This window comes from Amphibalanus amphitrite, unplaced genomic scaffold, assembly GCF_019059575.1.
Source record: "Amphibalanus amphitrite isolate SeventyFive unplaced genomic scaffold, NRLGWU_Aamphi_draft 000558F_arrow, whole genome shotgun sequence".
NCBI lineage: Eukaryota > Metazoa > Arthropoda > Thecostraca > Balanomorpha > Balanidae > Amphibalanus > Amphibalanus amphitrite.
The window spans coordinates 133452-161377 of record NW_024882052.1 but is presented as its reverse complement, the minus strand read 5'-3'; the positions used below and the strand labels follow the sequence as shown (position 1 = coordinate 161377).

The following is a 27926-nucleotide window of genomic DNA, read 5'->3' as shown; positions in this document are numbered from 1 at the left end:
ACGACAGTTTTTACCTAGATTTACTTCTGGATATGGGCCACTAACACTTTGGCGATGATCACTGTTTTGCAGTACTTTAGCGCCGATCTGACATTCCTCGCAAAGCAGCAATTTAAAATCCTTGAATTCGTACACGTGTCGCGGATTCTGGAAAGTACCTCGCGAAATGTTTCTTTTTTAAACTTTTATGGCTAGGAGTAGGGACTGGGGCTCATAGTAACAATTTTTTTGTAATGACTAATTTTGTCATACGTCGAAGCGGAGTATCTTTTCCCAAGAATATTTTAATCCAGGTATGTATATTGGGCTTGTTCTGTGCTGCTAACCTTGCTCCGTTTTGACTCTGGTATTGTCGGCAGCTGTAGAAGGGGGCTTTGCATGAAATTTCATGGTTCCTACTTCCTAGACATTCATATGTTGCGTAGTATGCTAGTTTTGTTTTCAGCAATTGACAAAACCTGTGACATGTTAATTTTAAACTGACGTTGAAGCATGATACTCTGACTCTGGAGTCAGGGCTGAAACCCGCTAGCAAGCCTATTTAGTTAGGCCAGGTAAAATAAAGGCAGGCAAGTTAGCAATTATCAAACACTTCCATCAATGTGTTATTATTTTCTACTTCCTGGTTCCTAGTACCTACCTACTTTCAACCTACCTACATTGATATTCTAAAATCTGACCTGAATCTGATTCTGATTCCAAATGCAAATTTGAATGTGAACAGTGAAGTAGGGTGAGTGACCACTGACCTTGTCATGATGTTTCTGCTTTGCAAATCGCAACTCATGCCTGTGCAATTGGGAAGAAAGCATTTTATACCTGCCGTGCCACTGCCCTCAAATTTTGTTTATTAAATTTTGATTTTTTTGGAACGGGTCCATCTGGTTCCAACTCTGACATAGACCGGGTCTGACCGGTTCCACAAATGGGTCAGTCAGACCGGGTCCGGGTCCGGTTCCCAAAATTTTCCAGTTTTGCCACCTCTAGTGGCAAGCTGATCGATGGGGTTACCTTTGAGGTGGGTCTGAGATTTGCTCCGCTGCCCGATACGCTCTTACAATGGGCGCATCCGATGGTCGGCTCAGTGACGGGGCCCGTCCCCTGCGCTGCCCCGGCCCACTTGCGGATCTCCTATGGCGCCGCTCACTCATCCTCACTCACTGAGCAACTAGTGCATCCCAAGATGAAACATGCTAAGAATCACCTATGAACCTATTTTAACCAGATCGCACCAAATGTGTCAAAACTTATGCCAGATGAACGTTTTGAAAATGACTATTGTCTTGTCAAATGTCATTTCCACATATATTTGTGATAAACTACCTAGTTTTTTATAGGCTGGTCTCCAGGTCACATGAAGATCAGGTCAAGGTCATTTCCTTAGATAAACCTGTTTGTCGTTTCATAAAGTCTCAGCGTAGTTTTTATTTTTAGGAGCTGGTTTCAACTTACCCTATTAGTGGCAGGCTCCTGGCTACCTCTAGTGGCAAGGGGCTGTTTAGGACCCCATTGATATCTCAAGATCTATCCGGCCGATTTTTCAAAATTCAAGCGGTATGCGATTATGCTCGCGTGATCTAAATTTTGAAAAAAAGAAAGGTAAAAAACAATTAAGGGGTGTTAGGGGAGGGGGGGGGTGAAAACTGCAAATGATACAACATTTTTAAACTGCTCACCACGACCATGCTTTTTTAACTAATTTTGAAATAATTACTGCCGATCGATGCAGAATGAACCAGATATTAACCCGGCAGGCGGTGGGCCTACCAGCCACCTTCCGCGCGGTGGGGGGGGGGGGCACTTTTTTGCCCCCCCCCCCCCCGTATCTCCGAAACTACTGGACGGATCCGGAAAATTCAAACGGCGTTCGATAGCCCTGTCAAATTTGTTGAAGGAAACCAAATTTCATTGACCTCGGGGTCACCGATGACGTCACAGGTCAGGTCAAAGATAAAATGTTTCACCGTTCACGGGCTTCTAGGGAAAGCGCTATAACACCGAGTAAAACGCATTTTGTCGAAAATCAGCGATAAGGCGTCAGTTGTCTAGTACATATGTTGCTATTAGAGGTCACTGGTCATACCAGGTCAGGTCACAGGTCAGGTCACCAAAGGTCACCAAGGGTCACCAAATGAGCCCAGCTTTACTAAGGCTATGCGATGCATGTTTTATGGCCAGTTTTTCATTTCCAACTCAATGGTGTTGGTTATAAGACCATCAGGTACGGTTTAGGTCACTTTCTGGTGGAGGTCAGGTCAAGGTCAGGTCAAAAAAGGTCAAATTTCAACGTTGATATTTTTGCATAAAATGGGTATCGATTCGATGCAGCTCGTCACGGGGAGTCTAATGGTGGTCTTTGTTTTGCGCTACGAGGTCTAGAATTGCTAAGAATTGAGTTTGAAAATTTGACGTCATCAATTTTGAACAGTTTTTTCGCTATAACTTGGCCAAAAAAAGAGGTATCGATCTCAAATTTGGTATGTAGATAGAAGGTGGTAGGGGCTATCACATATATTCCGGTTTTTGCGAAATTCAAAAAACTTTTTGGTTTTTTTGGCTATTATATTTAAAAAATCTATTTTTTGATTTTTGGGGGTCAAAATCCAAAAAATTCGAAAAACCGAAATAGCAGTTTTGTAGCACTCTTAATTTCACACCTTTTATGTCTCAGACATTTTTCTGTATCTCTAAAGCTGTAGGCCTGACAGCTCTTCCCGCGAAACCTTTTTTTGGGTCGAAAATGGCAAAAATGACGTCACTCTGACGTCATTAGCGGCCAACCTATCATAGCCTTTGGAAAAATTTTTGGTCACCATGTGCGCTAGCTGCTCCCGGGAGGGTATTGAAAGTTTGGTGACGATCGGCGCAGCGGTTCTCGAGATATATCGAAAAAACTAAAGGGGGGGGGGCAAAAAATGCCCCCCCCCCCACCGCCTGGAAGGTTAACCCGCGCCGGGTCGGGGTTTTATGAACACCCCTCTGCGGTTTTTGGCACACATGTTCGTGCATCTTTTCCACACATGTTGTGAAAATTTCAGACACAGGTCGCCTTAGGTCAGGTCACCAGGTCATGCCAAGTGACCTCACCTCAGAAACAATAAGAATGCTCGTCGTAGCTACACCGATTGATTGATTGCCTTGAAACTTTGAGCGATTGATTAGAGCAACATTATATATAAAATGTATGTCTCGGAATTTTGATATCGGTGACTTAAGGTCAGGTCAACTTTGCGGCCTATCCATTATCCCTCTCACGCACATGGGGGGGGGGTGGTCACCCCCCCCCCCCCCCCAGGTAGTCTCTCTGCTCGGCACTCAACATTTTTAGAGCTAGAAGCCTGATTTTTCGTATAGCTGCTCCTCTATCCTTTTTTGATGTCCACTGAAAATTTCAAGTTTCTGTGGTTTTTGGTTTCGGATATATGACCTTGTATTTTAGGTCATGTCATGACCCAAATGACCAATTCTTCAACATCTTGCGTTGGCTATGGGCCTTGTGAGCTTTTAACCCGGCGGCCGCTGGGCCTCCGCGCCACCCGCCGGCCGCTGGGGGGGGGGGGCATAAAGTTGCCCCCCTTTACTTCTGCGACGATATCGTCGCAACGCGAAGAGATAGAGAAGCGAAACTTTGCACACATCTTCTTGAATACCTAGCCGAGGTTGTGTCCAAATTTGGTGTTGATCCCATTTGAAATGACGTCACAGTGACGTCATAAGTGAAATTATAGATTTGCGACTCTCATATTCCTCACGATACAGCACATATATGGGACCGAATATAAATGGCTGATTATTGGTCAGAAACTAGATGGAAGTGTAGTAAGATGTTTTAGGATGACAGCAGGTGCTGTCTAGTTCATTTACAGTCGAGTTTCATGCTCAGCGTCATCAGAAACGGTCCATATCGGAAAACGACAAAATTTTATGACGTCACTGTGACGTCATCTTAGGTGCTACAACCACCAAACTTTTCTCAAACATTGCCTAGGTATTCATTTGAAGCTATGCCAAGTTTCACGTTCGTAGCTCATCAGGTTTCGGAGATATTTCACAAAACGTAAAGGGGGGGCAACTTTATGCCCCCCCCCCCAGCGGCTCGTGGGTTAACCCGCGCCCTGGTGGGGGGGGGGCTATTTTTGCCCCCCCCCCCTCCAGACTTTTCGATATATCTCCAGAACCGCTGCGCCGATCGTCTGACTTTCAAACTTTCAGTACCCTCTCGGACATCAATTTTACACATTGTGACCAAAAATTTTCCAAATGCTATGATAGATTGGCCGGAAATGACGTCAGAGTGACGTCATGTTCTGCCGTTTTCGACCCAAAAAAGGGTTTCGCGGGATGAGCTGTCAGGCCTATAGCTTTGCAAATACAGAAAAACGATAAAAAACATAAAAGCTGTAGAATTGACAGGGCTACAAAACTGCTATCTCGGATTTTAAAAATTTTTGGATTTTGACCCCCAAAAATCAAAAAATAGATTTTTTGAATATAATAGCCGAAAAATCCACACAAAAAATTGGAATTTCGCAAAAAACCGAACATATGTGATAGTCCTTGCCGCCTTCTATCCACATACCAAATTTGAGATTGATATCTCTTTTTTGGCGAAGTTAGAGCGAAAAACTGTTCAAAATTGATGACGTCAAATTTTCAAACTCAATTTTTTAGCAATTCTAGACCCCTTAGCGCAAAACAAAGACCACCATTAGATTCCCTGTGACGAGCTGCATCGAACCAATACCCATTTTATGCAAAACTATCAACTTTAAAATTTGACCTTTCTTGACCTGACCTTGATCTGACCTTCACCAGAAAGTTACTTAAGCCGTACCTGATAGTCTTATAACCAACACCATTGAGTTGGAAATGAAAAATTGGCCATAAAACTTGCATCGCACAACCTTAGTACCTAAAGTTAGGTTCATGTGACCTGACCTGTGACCCTTGGTGACCTGACCTGTGACCTGACCTGGTATTGTCAGTAACCTCTTATAGCAGCATATGTACTAGGCAACTGACGCCCTATCGCTGATTCTCGACAAAATGCGTTTTCCTCGGTGTTATAGCGCATTACCTAGATGACCCGTGAACGGTGAAACATGTCATCTTTGACCTGACCTGTGACGTCATCGGTGACCCCGAGGTCAATGAAATTTGGTTTCCCTCGACAAATTTGACAGGCCTTTCGAACGCCGTTTGAATTTTGCGGATCCGTCAAGTAGTTTCGGAGATACGGGGGGGGGGGCGAAAAATAGCCCCCCCCCCCCCAGTTCGCGTTATAAACAGACCCCACCAGGGCGCGGGTTAACACCTTGATTTCGACCTTTTTTGCCAGTCTTACCTCCCATCTATCATGTAACATGTTGTTCGACGATGTACAGATGTCAAGGTCAGGGTCAAGGTCAGCCTAGGTCATCTAAAATAATTGTGTTTTAGGCAAGCTGAATTTACTTTTCGTGAAGTTTTTTGACTGCATTTTTGGTAAAAGCTTCTCAGATCATGATTTCATGTAATATGGACACATACACAATCGGTACACACATCAATATACACACAGACACACACAGACATACAAACGCATATCATTGACCTTGACCTAACTTGACCTGAAATGACCTCAGCAGCAAAAACTTGGTCGGGTAGTGTGACAAAGAGGTTCTAGCTGGGCCGCTGACTTGGCACCAGAAAACGGCATCGTCATCGGTATAAGATAAGCAGCGCACTTGATATCCAACGGTGACCCAAAACAGCAACATTTTTTAGTTTGACCTGACCTGGAAGGTCAATGACTGACCTGAGAAGGTAAAACTGGGTATCATTGGATTCGTCTCTTCCGAAAGAATCTTTTTGGTCTTAACCGCTAAGCTGTATCTCCAACAGGAACGAAATGGCGTGGGGGGGGGGGGTGCGTTCTAGGATGGGAAAATGGTATGTGCGGGCGAGGGTTATACTAAGTAAGTCAATGGGAGAAAATTGAAAAGCGTCTGTTTTACACGAACGCTTTTCTAGACACTCTCAAACATCGAAATGTAGGTAAAATTGACACACTGAACCGGAAAATGGCAACTGTGACCCCTCGTCATGTCCCCGAGGTCATCTCAGGTCACGAACAGAATCTAATAGTTTCTCGCTAATAACTTCTGATAGAGTCGTTCTAGAGCGCTGAAAACGCCTTAGATGTGTTCGGCTCGACGTTGCGGATCGACTGATATGCAACATGACCTTTTCCGGTCAGGTCATGACCTTGACCTGAGGTCAAGTTTTTAAGTTGACCTTGCAAGGTCAAATTATAGTTCATTCGCCGCGTCTCGACGAGAGGAACACGATGCTGGCAAAAGTAATGTCATGGCTCTTTTGAGTCAAAAGTTATTGCCAAAAAAAAAACGTTTTTCGTTAAAACGGCTATTTTGGAAGTTTTTGCCCTCTGGAGGCTAAACCGTTGACCTGAGGTCAAATCTGAGAACATTACTCAAAAAGGTCTGTAAAAAGGCTATCGAATGCGCTTTCCTGCGGCGCTATAGCTCTATCGGTTCCCGAGATAGCCGTTGGCAGTTTCCAAAATGTTGAAATAGTCAACATTTTACCTTTGGTGACCTCTGGTGACCTGACCTTTGACCTGACTCAAAAAATGACCGAAGTGTTTTCGTCCTTATTTTGGACGTTCTTTCGATTGCCGCTTACCGCGTGTCGCTACGTGTCCCAGGGGCAGAGTTAGAAGGGGTGTTCAGACACCCCCTCCCGGCCCGGCGCGGAATCTCAGAGCACCGGCCCGGCGCGGATTAACATGAATCATAAATATAGGGTGCGTTCGGAGAGCGCGGAATATTCCCCGTCATCGTGAAAATTCCCCGTGTTGCGTTCGGAGAGGGACATTCCATACCGCCAATTTCAAGGATCGCCGCTACTGCGCCAAGTTGAGTTCGTGGGATTTGTTTGGGTTATTTGGTTATTTGGAACGCCACATCTATGGCAAGATGTAATAAGAATGAAGCTCTTGAAGAAAGAACAACTAAGAAAAATCACAATCATTTTCAAAAAGTCCCATCTGTACTGTGCCCCCCCCCCCACCCCAAACACACAACACAACACTTCAAATTATCGTTTTCATTGCTTCAGAGGACAATCACATAACTGAGTAAGCATTATCAATAGTTGGATTTGCAATAAAACTGATCAGGGTGGAAACAAACGCAAGAAATATCCATTTATATTCAATAATATACTCACTCGAGCATATTGATGGGCGCCGCCATCTTGACGGGAACGACGCGTGAGATGCTTTTTAGATTCCGCGCTTTCCGCGTCCGTTCCGCGGAACTTTCCCCGGGAATCGCTCTCCGAATGGCACATTCGGCGGAAATTTTATGCCGGCGTGGAATATTCCCCGGGAATCTGCCTCTCCGAACGCACCCATAACCATTCCGAAATATCAAAGACGGATACAGGTAATCGAATTAAGGAGGCACACAAAATGCAACATAGGTAAATCGGGTTCTTCGTTGGTGATATCACGAAAACGTGTTGGCAATTGTCTAATTATGTTACAAAATGCATGATAAAAAAGTATAAAATATTCGCTGTGTGTAATTACTTTCCAATACCTTCAAACATTCAGCAACTGGACGCGCCTAGACTTTTTTTAACCTTCGCCCCAGTGGGGGGGGCATATGTTACCACCCTGTCGCGTTTTTTTCGTATAAATAAAAAACCGCGGCGCGAAGCGCCGCGCCGCTTGGGGTAGCTTTTGGTACATCAATTTTGGACAATGTGTGAAATTTTTGACCCCAGGTCATATCAGGTTAGGTCACCAGGTCAAGTTAACTGACCAAGCCTAAAAAAGTTTGCAATCATGTCCAGCCTGCAGTGTTTGTCAGAGAGGTTTTAAACTTGGTGGATTACATGATGTTATGGGTGCCTACAATTTGTATATCTCGGATTTTTTATATGCGTGACCTAAGGTCAGGTCGGTGGCGTGACCTTTCCATTTTAAGTCAATGGAGAAAAACGAAAATGCCTCTAGATCCGTGTGTACGCATAGGAACAGTCCAAATATTTCAGGATAACAATAATTTGGACCACCCGTGACGACCAAGGTGTCTTTTTTGCTGATAGCCTCTTGAAAGGTCATCCGAGGTCATTTGAGGCTACAAACAGTTTTTTGCCAATAACTCTCGATTGGAAAAAGATAGAACGCTGGGGTTGGCCTCATTGTGTTTGTCTTGCCGAGACGCATCGACTGATATGCAACATGACCTTTTCCGGTCAGGTCATGACCTTGACCTGAGGTCAAATTTTGAAGTTGACCTTTCAAGGTCAAATTATAGTTCATTCGACGCGTCTCGGCGAGAGGAACACGATTCTGGCATTAGAAATGACCTAGCTTTTTTAAGTCAAAAGTTATTGTCGAAAAACACTTTTCTTAAAAACAGCTATTTTTTGAGTTTTTGCCCTCTGGAGGCTAAACCGTTGACCTGAGGTCATTTTTTATGATGACCTTATCAAAAGAAGAGTTTAAAAGCTATCGATTGCTTTTCCCAGCGTTTTTCTAGCTATCATAGTTCCTGAGATAATGGCATGTTTTCTGAAAAATATGACAATTCGCAAATTTTGACCTTTGATGACCTCTGGTGACCCCAATATTGCTCTAAGATGAAAAATGACCGGAATATTTTCAAACGCACGCATCAAGAGCTATCGACTGCTTTTTACCGCATCTTTCTAGCCCTCTTAGTTTTTGAGTTAGAGGTGGGTGGTAACATATGCCCCCCCCCACTAGGGCGAAGTTGGCGGAGACCGCCACTGGGGCGCGGGTTAATATATAGCTTGCAAGTGTTGCAGAACATAACTGAATTGAGTCACTCCAGGGCAATCTAACTATTACCAAGCCGCCAATCTAACTATTACCATAACTGAATTGAGTCACTCCAGGGCAATCTAACTATTACCAAGCCGCCCACCAAATGCTACGTTGCATATCAATATGAAACCCCTTTTTTGGACGCCTAGATCGTGCTATTATAACCCTCGTCCTGGCAGGGCATTTTTCATAACGCGGCCTAGGGGGGAGGGGGGTGATCCGACCTCCTGGCGTTTCGAATCGAAGCGTCGTAGCGCTTCGCAACAAAGACCAGTCGATTGCTCTTCGAGTATTCGCGACTGGTGGTATATTTTTATCTCAGGTCAATATTTGACCACGTTTTGGCTGGTCAACGATCAAATTTCGGGGAAAAGCTATAATTTTCCAAGAAAGGTCAATATACAAAGTAAGGATTCATTCCCTGTCAAAATCTGACATACCGTAAAGTGGGGCTATTTGAGACAGTGCACTACTCGTATGGCTGGAAACGGCCTCACGGATGGCCGGGGGTCAACACGAAAAAAATGTTTTGCCCATAACTTGTTAATGCGTAGACCGAATGCTATGAAACTTTGCATAGGTATACCAGTGTCTTTCGTGCATCATGCAGTAACTCAGAAATGACGAGGTCACGTCACGTCACGCGTGTGTGACGTCATCATTGCAAGTATGTTATAAGTCGCCTATGTCTTTCGTAATGTTATCGATATCGCGAGGCATTTTGAACATGTTTTGAATACTGCTATCACTGAATGGATATTGTTGCTAATTGCTATGCTTTAGGGCGAGAAATATCAACGTAGTGACGCACAGTGTCTTATTATTGGTCATAAAGGGTCAAACATTTGGAGAAAAAGTATTAATGATTTTTTTTAGATTCGGGAAAAAAGTATAAATAAAATGACGATCAAATGACAAAAAATGCGTCAGATTAACCCAGCAGTTCCTGAAGTATTTCCCCACCCGCCGTTTGCCGGGGGGGGGGGAGTTCAACGCCCCCAGCCGATAACTCGCGAACAAATAGGCGCAGCGAAACGCACGAGGCGGCAAACGAAAGAAGAACGCGACGAGACGATTCACATGAATACTTTAAAGTTGAATTTCGAGGTCACAGGTCGGGTCAAGGTCAGGTCAAACACTTGAAAACGGGCTTTCAGTAGCATGGACTTTAGAACCTCGCAATAGGTGCCTCTCGTCATAAACTCTGTCACAACTTATGGCAAAAGTCAATTATTCAAAATAATTTACATCAAGACCAAAACGCGTTTCGATTATATCGTCATCAGTTGGTCCTAAATAAATTCAGTCATCAGTTGGTCCTAAACAATCTGTCACAACTGTCACAACCCTTCATATAAGTGCTAAAAGAGTGTCAGATCAATGTAGGGGTCCGTCAAACATAGGCTACTGGCCAGGGTCAAAGTCAGGTCAATCAGGTAAGCCCCGAAAATTAAAGCTGGTACCTATTCGCAGCCCATGACACATGTTTTATGGGTACTTTTGGGCGTAGAACACGATGGTGACATTCATTTTATCATACGAGTACGTGGTTGGTTGAAAAAAGATCATTTTCAGAAATGTATGCATCATGGTCGTGAAGTAGTCACGAGAAATTGCCAACATTCAGTTCAAGATTTTGGAAAATGTAGAACGATGATCAAAAACCATAGATAGCCATTTGATTTGCCATGGTATTGGCAGTGTAATGGCGTTTACAGCATGTCTGTATGTCTGTTCTGACAGCGGATATCCATATCCATACTCCAGGATATCCATACACGTTTGCACGATATCCATACTCCAGGTGCAGGGGCGAGCAGTTACTTCTTACGAGGGGTGCGGAGTCGAAGTCAGAGTCGGAGTCAAAGTCGGAGTCACTATAAAAAAGCCACTATCAGAAACTCCCGATTCCACGTACGATAATGGAGACTAAATGCGCAACTAAATATTTTTTTCTGCCCAATTCGAAACATTTCATCAATTTTCAACAGAATGACATCCCAAAATACATATATTCCGAAATTGCCCATGGCCATCCGTGAGGCCGTTTCCAACCATAGTGCAGTGGGGCTATTTGAGACAGTAAGATAGTGGTTTTAGTAAAATCGCTTTAAAATGAGAACCGTTTGATGTTTTTTCGTCATTTTTGCTTAGGCTGACGTGGAATTGAACAGTGAATGCTCTGAAAACCCTTTTTGAAAATTTCGAAAAGTTCTGAAAGAAATTTGGCATAAAATACGAAATACAGAAAAACGCACAATTTAAGTTGCTCGAAAAGGACCTTTACCTGCAGCATAACAAAGTTGAAGTTTTAACAGCTTTGCCACTGGATCTATCGTTACTATCTTTTGACTTACAGGCTAAGCACATTTTTCATGAAATTATTATATATTGTTAGCGGTACTGCCGATTGCGTAACCCATTGTCTCAGAATCCCGATGATGCCCACCTGGTCAAACCTCAACGGATATGCAAAATAGCTGATGATAATGGTGATGCGATGCACCAGAGAAGACTTACCGCCATCTACCTGAAGTGCATCGAACGTTCGACATAAGCAACACCGTTGAATCGGTCGTGGTCATAAACGTGCAGTGGGTTCATGGTAGGTACAGGGGCGTAACTTTATATCTCTTTGGGGGGGGCTTGAGCCCCCCCCCCCTGTGCTGAACTGAGCCCCCCTGGGAAGCTCAGAGCCCCCCCATTTATTAATTTTTAAGTCTTGTCAAAACACACACACAAATAGTAGAACACTACCATCCAATTTCTCCATTTTCCATCATATACATGAGTTTCCAGGTTAAAGGATGATCATGGACTTGTAAACACCCTAAAACCCTCGCCCGTATAGGGGGAGGGGGTCGAACGGACCCCCTCGGTTTTTCGCAAATAACTCGCGTAAAAAGTGTCCGATCGCGACGAAACTTTCAGTACCCTCGCGTTAATTAATTTAACACCTACCCTGAAAATTGCATTACCCTGACCCAAGTGACCTTTGACCTGTGACCTACTTTTTGAGATCATGTTTGGTCGGAATCGCGATTCGGCGTACGTTGGCTCGCATTAGCTGCGCGTTTGCAGTCTGCTCGTGGTTTCAAGCGTTCAAACATGTGATATGATGTTGCCCCATGCATTAGGGCGGGCGTGAAGGTCACCTGAAGGTCAGGTCAGGTCATTGACTTTTAATGACATCGATTCACTTTTTCGAGTTTTACTTGTTTCTACTTTTAGGCTAGTTTTTGGAGCTGAATTCGGATTCGGCAACCATATGAACATTTACGAAGCAGTTTTGGTGCCTTCGTAACATGTTACGAAGCTGTCAGAGGTGGTTGACACCTGCTACGAATACCCGGCAGGTATTCTGTATTGACCTGATCTACTGGTTGACCTGACCTTACCCGACCCGACCTAGCCCAAATGCATGAAGACATCATCTGTGATCAAAACCAACAATACCGGGTGGCCCAAAAAAAAACGTTCCGAACTTTGGAGGCCTATTTCTCAAATTTGAGTGCAAATAACGAGCCAAAATTCTCATCAATTTTGCGTCACTTCTTTGCGCCTTGGTATGCCAAGTTATAACACTCTATCATCATTTTCAAGCTAGCAATCTTATGTTGAATTAAGTAAGACGTTTTTGCTTTTTTTGCCGATGTTGGACGGTAGTGATGATTGGCTTAGACGTACCATGTTAGGAAAAAATAGAAAAATGGAACACGTGAATGAAACCAGCACGTGTGTTGATATTTTAAATATTTTTGTTCCACTTATGTGCCGAATATTCAAATACTGAGCCAAAATGGTGTTAATGGATGCCATTCGTTTCAACACTGAGTCCTGTTTCGAGCAGAAGGAGTGGCGCAGTGCATGGGTTACTGCTGATTGCCCTCCCTTCAAGAAGATCAAACAGTAAATCGACCGAATAAGGGCTAGAGGGAATGTGCCACCCTAAGGCCTGAACCATCAGTGAGGCTAGCCAGTAGCAGTCATGGCTGCAGGCCGTGATACCGAGATGGAAGTGGCCCGTTCACTCACATTTTTTTTAGTAAGCATCTGAGCAAAAAAGTAATTTTTACATGGCATGTTAGAAACACGAACCGTTTAAAAAGTAGTTGCCCGAATAACATAAAAATAATACAATTTACTGAAAATATATGCCGCATTGACCATTAGAAGTTTCAATGTTTGTGTCTTTATCACTTTCTGAGAAATGTTGATTTAAAGTTGGGAACGTTTTTTCTGGGCCACCCGGTATATTCGTGATCAGCACCCCGAATAATCTCATAGCAGCCACACGAAAAAGCCCATAGCAGGAAGCATCTTTATGGGAGCATTTGGCTCCGAAGAGTGTAATTGTTTTTTATGTGAAGGGTCAAGGGCTCAATTTTTTTCATATGCAGGGCCACTTGACTTGGTGATCAGATCTTAGGTACTGTGGCATCAAACTTGTTACACGGGCTGCAAAGTCGGGTCGGCGCTCCCCTCGCCCGGGCGGTGGTTAGGGGGCACCCCCGGGAAAGATGATTTTCCGGGGGTGCGGGCGGGGGCTCGCGGCCCGTCTGGAGCGCCGGGGAGGTATCCACCAGATCTCCCCGGTCCGGGGAGGTATCCCACAGCTCTCCCCGGGGCCGGGACGGCATATGCCATGGAACGGCACCGCCCCGGTCTGGCCAGACGGGCCGCCGTACAAAGTAAGGGGGGAGGCCGCAGGCTGGCGGAGCGCGTGTGGTCCAGCTGTAGTGGTCGGAAGGTCTGTCGGGGCGGCGGGGTTGCGCGTGGGACCTGGTGTGTGTGTGTTTATTTCGGTGATGCTCTGTTTCGTTTTGTTTTGTTGAAGAGGTGCCTCGTAATAAGTTTATGCTTTTGCACCAATTCAACTTTATTTCTGTCCATTGTCCATGCCCATAATCATGAATAAACGACAAACAAACAAACAAACAATGTATGTGTTTTAGAGCTGTTTCGCCAAGTGATTTTGCCAATTTTCGCGGCGCAAAGCGCCGCGAAAAGTATGAATTTGAACATTGATATTACTGTTCATTGATAAAAGGAAGCAAAGAGAAATAAAAGAAGCGATATATATCCAAGCTTCAACCGAAGAAAAGATGAACAGAAACGTTGGGAAATATACAATTTACCAGGGATGGATTGACCTCCTCAAGAAAGACGTCAACAAGAAATAGTGAATGACGACCTTAAGTGACCTTTATTTTAAGCACGCTCTCCACGCGTTTTCTAACAGAAAAAGCAATTGATTATAGCTATTCTCTTCAGCGCTTAAATGTGTAATCTTTCTCCTTTCTGTATATTTCAATCCCTGATGACGAAGACGAGAGGTCTTTGAAACCGGTTGGATTTATTAACCCTCGCCGGCCGAGGGGGGGGGGGGCGGGTGCCGCCCCCCCATATGGTTTTTTCGCGATAGCTCCAAACACGCTGGCGATAGAGAGCTGAAACTTGGCATACCTGACCTTTGATCCAAGCCGGATCTTTTGACACCAACCGCATTTTTGGGTCAGGTCAGGTCACTGACCTATGACGTCATAAGTGAACCTCTACACGGTCTTCAGATGTCGCAACTTCGCAACGCCCTCACTGCCAGAGGAGATGTCACAGGGAAATGAAACTTGCAGGATCTAGTATCCATTATGAGTCCCACAACCTGTATATCTCGGATTTTTCCTAAAGGTCATATGAGGTCAGGTCATTTTCGTGACCTCACCATTATAAGTCAATGGGGAAAAATGAAAACTGCTATTCTGGCGCCGGGAACGATCTCCAACTATTTCAAGCACACAGAATCGTGATTTGATGCACTCCTTGCCAGGTTAGATGCGTCACTTTTGCAATGTTGACCTTTCGTGACGTCATTTATGACGTCATCAAGGTCATATTAGTTTTTCGTCAATAACTCTTGATCAAATTGAGCTAGCGAGTCGGGAAAGCCACCAATGGACTCAGGAAGGCCTGCCGAATCGAATGATATGCGACATGACCTCTTTCGACCAACTTTGTGACCTGGGGGTGCTGACCTGACCTTGACCTGAGGTCAACACCCCAAGTTGACCTGACCCGGACAAAAAGTATATCAATCGACGCGCCTGAGCGAGGCGAACACGATGCTGCCAAAATCGGCGCTCTGCGGCAGTTTTTTGCGAAGTTATTCACCAAAAACTGAACGGTACCTTGGGGCACTTGACCTGACCTCAGAGGTCACCGGTTGACCTAGGACCTTAAAATCGGGTACCAATCTCTGCGTCTCGTAACGGCGCACACGCTCGTTTTTTCCGCGACGCGCTAGCTCCACCAGGGGCGAAACGGCGAGGGGGGGTCGTACCCGCCCCCCCCCCCCCCCCTCGGCCGGCGCGTATGTAGAAAACCAATAGGTCCGGCGAGGGTTAAAATATGCTGCTCTGTGCCTCAATATACGTCTTTTTGTTATGAATTTGAACTTTTGACTCGAGTATGAATGGCGGCGCGAAGCGCCGCCAATGCATACTCGAGTCAAAAAGAGATCGTGAGTCTAGTGCCGTTACCGTTGTCAAATTGAATCAGACTTCAGACTGACGACTGTACTGTGTAGGAATTTGGTCCATTGCCATTCGGCCTGAAAAAGTACGGTAACAATACCCACGGTGACTATAACAATACCTAGGTTTCAGTTTTTAGTCGGCCGATCCGTCCCCCTGTCGAAAACCCGTGGCGACGCCCCGGAATTAATAGGTACAGAGTAGGTACAGACATCCCAAATATGGGAAGTTTTGCTGCTGACTGCTGAGCCCCCCCCCCCCCCCTGACAATAACATAAAGTTACACCCCTGGGTAGGTACTTTTAGCAGCAAGCAATATTTACATGTTCGTAGTGTAACATAATGACCCTTTAGCTGGTGACCAAACTAGTTATTCTGATGAATATGTGCTTAAAAAATAAAAATGTGCTTCATCAGTCACTGAATCAGTCGACAATTAACATATGTCTACTTTGGTTGACCAAAAAACACCATTGAAGGCTACTTAACACATGAACGTACTGTTAGATGAATCCAAGTACTTGATGTGGTAGGGTAACCGGCCAATTGATACAGCATGCAGCGATCGAGGAAAATCGGCATAAAATCAAAACCGTTAACATTTTTCTGTTATTTCTTCGCATGGAGATGTACAATGGAACAAGCAATCATGCAGACCATTCACTTACATGTTTTGGGAAACCTTTTGCCTTGTTTGATTCATTACGTTGTGCTTCATAAGGTAGCAAGCCTGTCTCAAATAGCCCCACCGACTTTCGGTATATCTGTTTTCACGTCACCAGGGCTGTAAACAAAAACTTACTTTCAAAATTTTACTGTCGTTGACCTTGAAATAGTCCTTGATGATCATCCTGCAATTTTGAAAGTTTAGGGTCACATCATATTATGATAACCTTAGCATATAGTGATGCAATTTTACACCCTACCGAAATGAAGTGTCCTACGAAATAGGAAATATTGAATATAAAGGACATGTAACAGTCTTTGCAAAAACATTTTTGCCAAAGTGATCGAAATTTAATTTCCAATTGTATGGCGTTTAAAAAATTATTTCTAGCGTAACCGATATTCTTCAATTTCTTTGCAACTAAAACTGTCTCAAATAGCCCCACCCTATGGGGCTATTTGAGACGGGCTTTAACTTAAAAAATAGTCTTAATCATTATTACTAGCTGAACCAAAATGCATCTATATGAAAGAGCTCACAGAGAACTACATTTTTGCAATTTACATCCTATAAGAAATATGAACCGTCTTAAAGGCAGAGGCCATAAATTGTAAAATCCGTTTCAAATAGCCCCACTTTACGGTAAGTCGCACGGAATAATTTCGTTCTTGTCGATGGGATCGCGTCCAGTTACGCAAGATGTACGATTTTATCAAAAACAGTCGGAGGTTTTACCTATTGTGACGTCGTAGCTCGGCACCTGACATGACCCGAAAATATTTTTTTACCGAAAGATTGAGCTGAAAGTTAGCACGTAGCACCCACTAGGCCATGCATATCCATGTGCCAGAGTTGGGGTGCTGCTGCCCGTGCGCACGTGCAGGGGTTGATTCCAGATCTCGAGAACGGCTGGGCCGATTGCGCTCAAATTTGCGCTAGTGACCGGTTAGTAGGGCTTGGGGTGCAGTGCACAAATTATTTGGTGGTACCCCCTCGCAATTTCGCACGTGCAAGGCCCACCTTCCCGCTCACTCCGTTGGTCGCCCCAGAAGGCATTTTACTGGTGTGCACGATTACTTTATAAAAATGCTGAAGTGTTGCAAGTGATTGACGAATATTGTCCAAGGCGTGCTGCCTTTGTCCAACCAAATTCCGATTTGGGCATAGGACAAAATCGGAATTCTGAAGGTACAAAATCCAATTGGCACCAGGGGCGGCGCTGACCTATTGAAAGTAGGTAGGCACTTGGTAGGTAAGGCAGAAAAGCTGAATACGGAATAGGTAAACTAGGGGGGAAAAGACAGCCTTATTGCTCAGTCGGGATGCGTCAAGCAGCGACAGCAGCGTCATCTACAAAAACCATTAACTTAACTAGAGCTTACACGTCTGCCGCCAGAGGCAAGCTAGTCTCCCAGTAGGAGTCTAGTTCGTCCAATATAATTTTTAACAAACAATAGAATAACACAACAGACATAACAACGCTAGGTACCCTAAACTAATGATAAAAATTGATAACGTTAAATGTGTTTTATTTTATGATAAATGAACTTGATAAAAAGTTAAGTTTGAAAGTTAGAAGGTAGCACCTAGTCGATGTGCCGACCATCTAAACTTTTTCTACCAAAAGGCTCAATAGCCTCAACATGGCAATAGTCGGTAATCTAGTAGGACGAGGTAGGCACAATTCGGCAAAGGTTTTTGTCAAGTTGTTGTTATAACACGATCTTTGTTTGACATTTTTTGAAAAGTTTAGGCAATTCTCTTTCGTTTCAACCCATTTTGAAAAACGAAAAGAAAAAGATCTTTAACAAAAGCAATCAAACAATCAAAAGCCACAGTCTAGTGAGGGTGTAGACACAGGGGAGACGACAAATGACGTAGGCACTGCCTACCTTGCCTATATGGGAGAACCGCCCCTGATTGGCACCACTCTAACAGATGTGGTAAGGTTGTGATAGGTTTTACCGAACGGATAAAACCTATCACAACGGAAGATATAGACGATCTGTCAACTGACGAGAGAAGCCGACCTCTGTCAACTGGCGGGTGTGCAGCAAGCAGATATTGATACTCTGCAATGGTTATGTTTGTTGTTGTTTTAACCCGCGCATGACTGGGGTATTTTCCATAACGCGAGCGACTAGGGGGGGCTCTCCAGAGCCCCCCCCCCCCTCCTATCTCCGAAACTACTGGGCCGATCGTGAAAATTCAAACGGCGTCTGATAGCCCTGGAAAAACTGTCGAGCGAAACCTATTTTCATTGACCTCGAGGTCACCGATGACGTCACAGGTCAGGTCAAAGTAAGAATTATCGACATTTTTACTAGTTCACAATTTAGGCTCTGACCGCCGGACCGCCGGTCCGATCAGGCCCATTTTTGGTTTACGCACTCCTTGACGGATGCCTTAGATACCCTGAGGGTACCGAACTTTTACTTCGAATTTTTAAGGTCAAGGCCAGGTCATCCTTGGTCACGAAAATTGTATATCATGTATCGGTCACGTGACGCATGTATTATGGTCAATTTTACTCGTAGATTTCGAAAATAGCGTCGTCTGTGTCATTTGAGGTCATTGTCAGCTGAATTTACCGGAGGTCAGGTCACTTTCAGGTCAGAAAAGGTCAAATTTTGAAAATGAAATTTTTCAACAAAAAAGGTGCCAATCAGATGCAATTTGAGGTCAGGAACACAATGGTGCCATTTATATTGCTCTACGACGTCAAAAACGTACTGAAAAATGGATTTGAAAAAAAACAAAATTGTAAAATTTTGACAATAATGCGAATAACTTGGCTATTTTTGAAGAAATTGGGATAAAACTTGCAAAGGTAGTTTATCAATGTGTGTTCTGTCACATATATTCCGGTTTTTGCGAAAAGTCAGAAACTTTTTTAAAAAATAAAAAAAATATATATTTTTTTTGTAATTGGAAATACATATTTTTTCAAAAAAAATATCAAAATTTCGGAAATTCGAGATAGCAGTTTGATAGCTACGTGTATTTGTAGTCCACTCATGCAAAGAAAATGGATCTAGCTTTAATACTTAGCTCTTGAGGGCGTTTGCCGTAATTTAGTATTTTGCATGAAAATCGGCCGACATGACGTCACTCTGACGTCATTTCCGACCAAAATATGGTAGCTAGAAAGTTGAAATTTTAACACAAGGTGTCAAATGGATGCCTCTGAGGGTACCGCAAGTTTCGTGTTGATCCGTCAAACGGTTTAGAAAATATTGCTGAAAAACGGGAGGGGGGCTCTGTAGAGCCCCCCCCCCCCAGTCATGCGCGGGTTAATCTTTTTTCAATGAGGTATGTTTAGAGCTATTGTGCCTATTTGTTTATACACTAAACAACATCGATGATAGACAGATAACTATTTCATGGCGTGCAAAGAAAGGCTGTTCAAGTTACCCAACGGTCGGGTTATTTAAATACACCGTGACTTGGCGGAGAAGCAAGGCTTTAATTTACATTTTTTTCAAAAATATGTTCAACTTGAAACTTGATGCACTCTACGGCAATGACTCTTGTCAAGTTGTTCGAAAAGTCAAGGCTGTTCAAGTTGTTCTTAGGAAAATAAAAATTGATTCCATCGGCTTCCACTCGCCAAACCCGCTTTCCCTATAGCTCAATCAAGGGATGAATCACTGGGTGGTTCTTTCGACCCCTCCTCATCCTCCTGCAATTTAAGTTAGCCGTTGCGAAGACACTAATTCATGTAGGGGCTCATTTTCACTTGTCCTTTTAATGTAATCGGTGACTTAAGCCAGCCGGCCAAATGAACAAAAATCCATACAAACCCAGGTGATGCCACGGGCCCACGGCCCTCATCCTTGTCAGTGTCCAGGATCCCTCGGCGGCGGCGGCAGCGGCGGCCCGCCGTGCCGTGTGCCGCGGCATGTTACCTCCCGCCGCGCCAGGGGCCGCTGGGCGGGACGCTACCCCCGCTGCGCCAGGCGACCCCCGGGCCTGGGCACCGCCGCGGCGGGCGACGGACGACAATAGAGCAAATGATGGGGCCGCCATTCAGCCGGCGTAGTGAATGGGTAAATCCTTACTCGATAATACAGCAGGGACTGCTCCACGAACACGGGCTGGCCGTGCGGTAGTAGACATTCGATGGAATAGGCGATTCGGGCGTAGGTCAGCTGGGCGTAGGTCACCCGGGCGTAGACATTCGACGGAGTAGGCGATTCGGGCGTAGGTCAGCCGGGCGTAGACATTCGATGGAATAGGCGATTCGGGCGTAGGTCAGCCGGGCGTAGGTCACCCGGGCGTAGACATTCGATGGAGTAGGCGATTCGGGCGTAGGTTAGCCGGGCGTAGGTCAGCCGGGCGTAGACATTCGATGGAGTAGGCTATTCGGGCGTAGGTCAGCCGGGCGTAGGTCAGCCGGGCGTAGACATTCGATGGAGTAGGCGATTCGGGCGTAGGTCAGCCGGGCGTAGACATTCGATGGAATAGGCGATTCGGGCGTAGGTCAGCCGGGCGTAGGTCACCCGGGCGTAGACATTCGATGGAGTAGGCGATTCGGGCGTAGGTTAGCCGGGCGTAGGTCAGCCGGGCGTAGACATTCGATGGAGTAGGCTATTCGGGCGTAGGTCAGCCGGGCGTAGGTCAGCCGGGCGTAGACATTCGATGGAGTAGGCGATTCGGGCGTAGGTCAGCCGGGCGTAGGTCACCCGGGCGTAGATATTCGATGGAATAGGCGATTCGGGCGTAGGTCACCCGGGCTGATCCCTGAGAAAATATTTGGCACGCTTGGCAACTTGAGTGCTACACGGACTTATACGCTAAACCTTTTCACATTTTCTGAAGCAGGAATCAATTTATGTCCTAGACGTCGCTGGCCGAGGAGAGTGCCTTCTCAGACATTATTTTTTTTCCAATTGCACGAAGCAAGCAAACAATCGTTTTTTTTAGATTTTCGAGCTTTTTCGAATGCCGCTTACCACGTGTCGCATACGTGGGCGTGGCCTGCAGGAGCCGAGTTAGTGGGGGGGAGAGGGAGGTGATTGGCGCCGAGCACCTGCTTGGCGCGGGTTAATAACTATCTTGAAAATATTTATAATTATAATATATGTTCAGATTATATTGACCTTATTGTTTTAAATCATACTGTGCTTATGATTATTACACGCAATATTGAAACTACTGTTAACGCCAGACCCGTTGAGACCCTAATTTTTCGCGATTATTTTTAAATGCATGAAATAATTTCAACCATATTTAAGAAATAGCTGTTTCAAGACCTGCCGAAACTTTTTCTTCAAATACGTTTTGTTGTCATTTAAATATTTGTGGCACTTGTAATTGACTCGTAATGTTAACTGTTTTTCCATCCTGGATAGAGGCTTTCATACGTCATATGATATTAGGCTCCGCCCACGACTGCAGCATTGACCCGTGCCCATCAGCGACCCTTGTTCACACGACTGTCCTGCCATCTGTAAAGGACTATGAATTTTGCTGACGCTTGACGTGCTATGTATCAATTCAAATTGCAGCAGACGGTCAAGTAGGTATTAGGCTCTTGTTGACTCTCGTATATAGGACCAAGAGAACCATCACTCCTCAACCTACTACTCACACATGCTTCGAACAAACGTTAAAGATTCCTAACAAATACGATTTTCGATGTAGGATATATGTTTGAAATACGAGCCTTATGCAATGCAATATGAAATACGAGCCTTATGATGTGAAGCGAAGGCAATTAACTAATTATTGCGTTGTTCGATGGTTGCATAGCGATGTACAAATCAGCAACTACTTAATGACATCCGACATCCCATTATCACATTATCTTTTAAATACAGGTGAATATTTCCTAACCTTATGTCAGGTATATGGCATCTGCCCGTCATTTGCAGCTTATGAAAAATAAAACAAATATCAGCGAACCTATCAGCATTGTACAAACAATGCGCATTGAGCATTTATGGCTCATCAGTCATCATGTCGCTCTTTGGGAACTGTCAGACAAGACGTTACGCACAACTCCGCCGGCTTTCGGCACCGCTCGACCGTCCCCGCTCCCCGCCACAGCGCGAGTGACCGCGCACCGGCCCGAAACCGCCGCAGGCCAAGACCACAGAGGCGGGGCTTAGCTTTGACGTCATAACGTATCACAGACTGACTGGTGATAGCCTCTACACAACGGGTGAAAATCTTGCTCGAAATTTAACATTACGAGTCAATGAGAAGTGCCTGAAATATTGAAATAGCGACAAAATATCTAAATTGTAAAAGTTTCGGCAGGTCTTGAAACGGCGATGTCCTGTGCTTGGTTGAAATTCTTCCACGCATTTAGAAATAATCGCGAAAAATTAGGGTCTCAAGGGATCTGGCGTTAACAGTAGCGCAGTCAAAGCACCCCGCAGTAGAGCAGAAAACATTATCAGACATCGTGCAGGCCCGGGCCGGCGTCAGATCACTGCCCTCGCCTCACAGCGACTTATGTTTCGGCCGCTGGTCTCGCCCGCCGGTCATATGTGCCCTTGACCTTTGACCTACGATGCGGGTCCTGGCTGAATTCCGTTCCGAACGCGCGTCCAGCTGCACCACGGTTGCTCTCGCCGGGCGCTGCGCCCGAGTGCCGGGTCATGCTTCTGACGTCAGAGGCGCCCGAGGCCGAAATCGCCGAACGCTGACCGACCACAGGTCACGTCCGCATCCCTACCCGCGCGTTTGAAACTCCCGGATGTCACAAGGCCCCGGATGTCAAACCTCTGGTCTATCGCACGGCTCGCCGAGCCGGGTATCTCGGTAAAACTCGGTCTCCGGTAGGGTATTCACACAGTACTGGAGCGAAGTGAGGATCAAGCTTAATTTGGAAGCAATAATACCTGTCGAACTCACAGTTTTGGACTGATTAACTTCAAACTTTCAAGATGCGCTACGTTCACCGAGTTGTATAACATATAGTTCGTTTTTTATGTCACTGACCTGAGGTCATTTAGAGGTCATTACGTCGTAATGACCTCTTGCCGGCCGAGAGGGTGGGGTGAGTGCCGCCCCCCCCATAGTTTTTTTTCGCGATAGCTCCCTCGAACACGCTGGCGATAGTGAGCTGAAACTTGGCATACATGACCTTTGATTCAAGCCGAATCTTTTGACACCAACCGCATTTTCGGGTCAGGTCAGGTCACTGACTTATGACGTCATAAGTGAACCTCTGCACGGTCTTCAGATGTCGCAACTTCGCAACGCCCTCACTGCCAGAGGAGCTTTCACAGGGAAATGAAACTTGCAGGATCTAGTATCCATTACAAGTCTCACAACTTGTATATCTCGGATTTTTTCCTAAAGGTCATATGAGGTCAGGTCATTTTCGTGACCTCACCATTATAAGTCAATGGGGAAAAATGAAAACTGCTATTCTGGCGCCGGGGAGACGAGATGTATTAAATTCCCCCCTTTTTCGTCGGGAATGCTGTACCTGGTTTACATGACCTTGCATGTCACTGTCCTTGTATTTGACATATCTGTGTCTGCTTCTCACACGGCTATGTCTGTGTCTCCCACAGGACGGCGCCTGCAATAAGCCGCTCGATGCTAACAAGGCTCTGTTGAAAGCCCTGGGAGCCACGGGCGCAGGCGCGGTTATCGTTGGTGCCGTGACCGGGGAGGTCAACACTACATGGGGCCGGGCAAAATCACAAAACATCATCCAGGATCAGAGCCAGACATCTTTCATAAAACAACAGCAAACAAATCAACTGACAGTTCATGAAAAAGTGACAAGTTTGACGACTGAAAAACAACGAGAACCAGATCAAATATCTTTCGAAGAAAATGGAGCCGGTCCAGTACCTATCCAGGATGGTAAGTATCAAGCACGGAGCCAGAAAAGCATGAGTCCGAGGAGTGCTCAGCAGCGCAGTGATCTGCCGAAACCTTCACCGGTCAGCGGTGCTGCCACTTCGGATCCAAATCAACAGCTAACTGGTGGTGGTGCTCCCACTGCAGCCGCGGTCGCTATTGGGACCGGTAGTACCACCGAAACCGCTCTAACGGCGGTGACGCTGCATCCCGACAATGAGGCCGCCACCACGATCTGTGTCGACGAACAGCAGCAGAAAAGTGCGCCATGTATAGATGGAGACCAATGTCATGAAGAAAACAGCAAAGACTGGTTCTTCAGCAAAGCTGAAGAACCATCCCACGCGATGCATGGAAGCCTACCGGAGGGCCTAACAACGGCAGTGGGGCCAGTCCCAAATAAAGGCACAGATGGCGTCATGACTGACAACGCCCATTCAGCTCAGCCTGAAAAAAACGACACTCTGGACCGAGAGTTCATCCAGTCTACCGAAGGGATTGATGATTTCAATCAAAGTGAAACAGGTTTGGCCAGTCCGTCCCTTAGTGTCTCTTCTATCATTGTCTGTACTAAAAAACCAAAGGTCGATGCTGTTCAAGCTTTCACAAGCAACACGGAAGACGTGCAACATGTACCAGGCAGACTGTCTAATGCCTCGGCTTCAGTCAGCACAGCCGAACTGAGACCTGTGAATAAGAATGAAGCCAGAGAAGAAGCCGACACCCTACACATTGTATCAACGAAAAAGAGAACCCTGCAAATAACGCCAGGGTATGACAAGTTTCCGAAGATTGTTGCAACAACTGAAGTTGGAAGACAGATAAGCCTTGATCGAACAAAAGTTGGAAAGCCAACTGCACATGAAGACGACAATGGCACACATTATGCTCTGTTTGACGCTGGTCAGAAATTCCAAGTCCGAGAACCAGGTGATCCCATGGAGAAGTGTGAAGACAATCTATTGGGTACGCACGAGTTCGCCACCGAGGCGGCTTGTGGTTCAAGCACCGATGTCCAGGAGAAGATAGATAGCTGCCAGTCATCAATCGCTAGCGTGAACGAGGAACTTGTCTTGGATGTTGACAGAATCTCTATCGGATCTCACGTTTGTCATGCAATCACGACGTCTGGTCTGGACCGTGGTATAAATGACACTAATGGTAATACTATGTTGTGTTCTAGTGATGTCCGGGGTGAAAAAACTAGCGGAGACACTCCACCTGATGTAGCTGTCACCAGCAACCTCCATGCGGAATCAACCAGTGATTGCAGTCACACCGAGCAAGAGGCGGTACCTATTTTGGGTACATATTTCTTTAGAACAAGCAGTTCAGGACAAAGGTTACCGGAAAACTTTCCGGAACCAGATAGATCGATTAGCGAAGGGCAGGGGTGGGAAGTCCAATGTGAAAGGAAATGTAATGCTGCAGTTTTCTGCGACAACTCGAACGGTGCAAAACCTATTGAAAATGAGGATATAGCACAGAACGTTTCAGAGCGAACCGAAGACTTTGACTTTGATCCACTGACGAGTCGGTCGCTTATTTTTCCAGAAGAACTGGAAGAACGCTCTTCACAGCTTTCAGAAAAACCAAGCTCACCGTTCCCAGACTTTGATGAGAGTGATGGCACCACCACCACCGCACCGTCATTCAATGAGATGGAGCATACACTGAGTGAGACTGATCGGGTCATTACACAAGAAGTGCACGTGACAACGTCACATGATATCAAAAGTCCTTCGAATGAGTCTTACAGTGCGGCAGAGGGAGATGAAATAGTATTCCAGACACATAGCATGGCAAATGATGTAAATACTCTCATAACAACAGCTAAAGAGGATGAGAAAGGAAATAAGGAACCTTCATATTGGTTAGGTTCATCTCGTATGACGCCTGCAGTACAAGCAAGGATGCATGAAGAAATGAAAAGTGGGTATGATGCACAAATTGTTACCCAAGATGAGTTTTTCCAAGATGATTCCGAAAAGTTTTCTCCCGAAACAAGCACACTGGAAACAATTGGTTTTCAACCTAAATTGAAAAATATTGAAAAGGCATGTGACGTAGGAGGTGAAGGAAAAAAGTTTGAACAACCGCCTTGCAACGCTGAAGAGCACGCAGCGACCAAAATCCAAGCTGGTATTCGTGGATGGCAGACACGACGGAAAATCCATCGCCAGCAAGCAGCCGCCACTAAGATTCAAGCAGGATTCCGTGGCTGGCGAAAGCGTAGAACACATCGTATGCGTCACATCTCCTTGTTGCCGAATGTCTCGAGCGATGGATCCCCCGCCTCCGGTAGGCCATTTATGGACGTAAACACGCTTAGAGAACGCGCCGCCGCTAAGATCCAGGCTGGCTACCGCGATTGGCGCACCCGCCAATGTGTAAAGTCGCTGATGGCCGCCAACTGTCCGTTGGGTGCGTCCGGCGTCAGTCCGGCCATCTCGATAACTGAGAGCGGGGACGAGGAGCAGGCAGCCTCGCATATACAAGCTGGTTACCGCGGCTGGAGGGCACGTCGCACACTAAAACACTCGCTGTCAGATCCCAACAGCGAGGCACTGGCGCTCGCTAAGAACCTACAGCCGAATTCAGTGTCTAAGGTGGGCGCTAGCTCCGACTGGGCCGCCATTCATAATAGCCTGACGCTACCAACGGAGGTCGTGACACCAGGGATTGAAGACGAGACGCCGTATTCTGCCCAGACCATTTGCTCTGAGGTCGTTACTGGAGGTGGCACGTCGCGGCTGGAGCATGGGGACATGACGTCACATGTTGTTCAAGGCTTGTGCGATAACATGTTTACTTCTTCAATTACCGAACCTTTTTCAGCCACTAAAACTGCAGGTGACACGCCTCAAACAAATATGAAAAGGACAGAAAACTTGGTATCGGGGCAGCTGGCTGCCACAACATCTTGCAATGATTCCCTGCAGGTGCGCCCCACCGTGTCAGCGAAGTCGGTGATGGACAGCGGCGCGCTTCCAATCGACTTCGCTATCGTGCACAGGCCCGAGGACGACTGGTTGACGCAGGACCTGATAAAGATCGAGGCTGAGAAATCTGTCACCAGCAGGCGAGACTGTTTCTCTCGCGAGACTGACGAGAAAGTGGATGCCTCGACAGGAGAAGAGCTTGACACCAAAAACGCTAATGACACCCTGCCCGGCAGCGCTTCAACCACGGGCAGCTCCTCCAGCTGGCTGGCACATGCACAAACGGAAATACAGGCTAGCTTTCAAGGCCTGCGTGATAACGTGAACGACGCATTGAGGACGGTGGAGGACACTGCCCGTCTGGTGCAGGAGAACGACGTCACCTTGGAGAATGTAGCAACGACCGACAGAGACTGCAAATGCCGGAGCGTCAGAATTTGAATTTGGCATGCAGTACTCAGTAATATCGCCAGCCTTACGTTATGGGTGCCCGGTGTGCTTTTTGAAGTTGACAACTCACGACTTGATTCGTGACAGGCGACTGCAATCAAATTTGCGCTGTATTTGCCTTGCATAGCGTCCCATACAGCTTTACTGGAGGCGCTGCGGATTTCGAGCGTGCATAATGTTCTTCGCCGTGCTTTGTTCAATACATTTCAGATTTCAGGGACGCTTTCCGCGAGGAGCATCACCTCCGTCGTGTTTTATTGGGTGCGGTTAGTTTTTTTTTACATCAAAGTTTTTGTTTTGCCGTTTTAAGACGTTTTTCGGCGCACTGTTGTTGAAGTCATATTTTACAACTATTTTCGACACGCAAAACTGCTGCAATTTTTACAACTCTTTTTTTTTACATATTTGGTGGAGTGCTGGGCTGAGCATTGTTAGAAGGAAAATAGTTATCATTGAGATATAATAGCCTTTGCTCATATTAAGTTCCGAATGGTAAATGAAATGCAAAATTCTTTGAAAAATAGGTACCTTTATTTCGTCCATGGGACTTCTTCAGGGTCACAATCAAAAGGTGTTACGGTTACAGAGAAAAGTGGGTTTTGAATTTTAAGATAACACAGACACGACACGCGACATACATGGCAAATACC

General features: G+C 45.7%; 1 protein-coding gene across 2 annotated transcripts; it reads left to right on the top strand.

Annotated features, from left to right (window-relative positions):
• Positions 1-67: 67 nt before the first annotated feature.
• On the top strand, positions 68-27492 carry LOC122393851. Of its 2 annotated transcripts, XM_043390270.1 has the most exons (3): positions 68-293; positions 23590-23887; positions 26723-27492. In XM_043390270.1, the coding sequence occupies exons 1-3, from the start codon at positions 234-236 to the stop codon at positions 27265-27267; spliced, it is 903 nt and encodes a 300-aa protein (XP_043246205.1). In that variant the 5' UTR covers positions 68-233; the 3' UTR covers positions 27268-27492. The 2 variants fall into 2 exon arrangements, with proteins under 2 accessions (XP_043246205.1, XP_043246204.1); XM_043390269.1 differs by having other exon boundaries at positions 23590-27492.
• Positions 27493-27926: the final 434 nt, after the last annotated feature.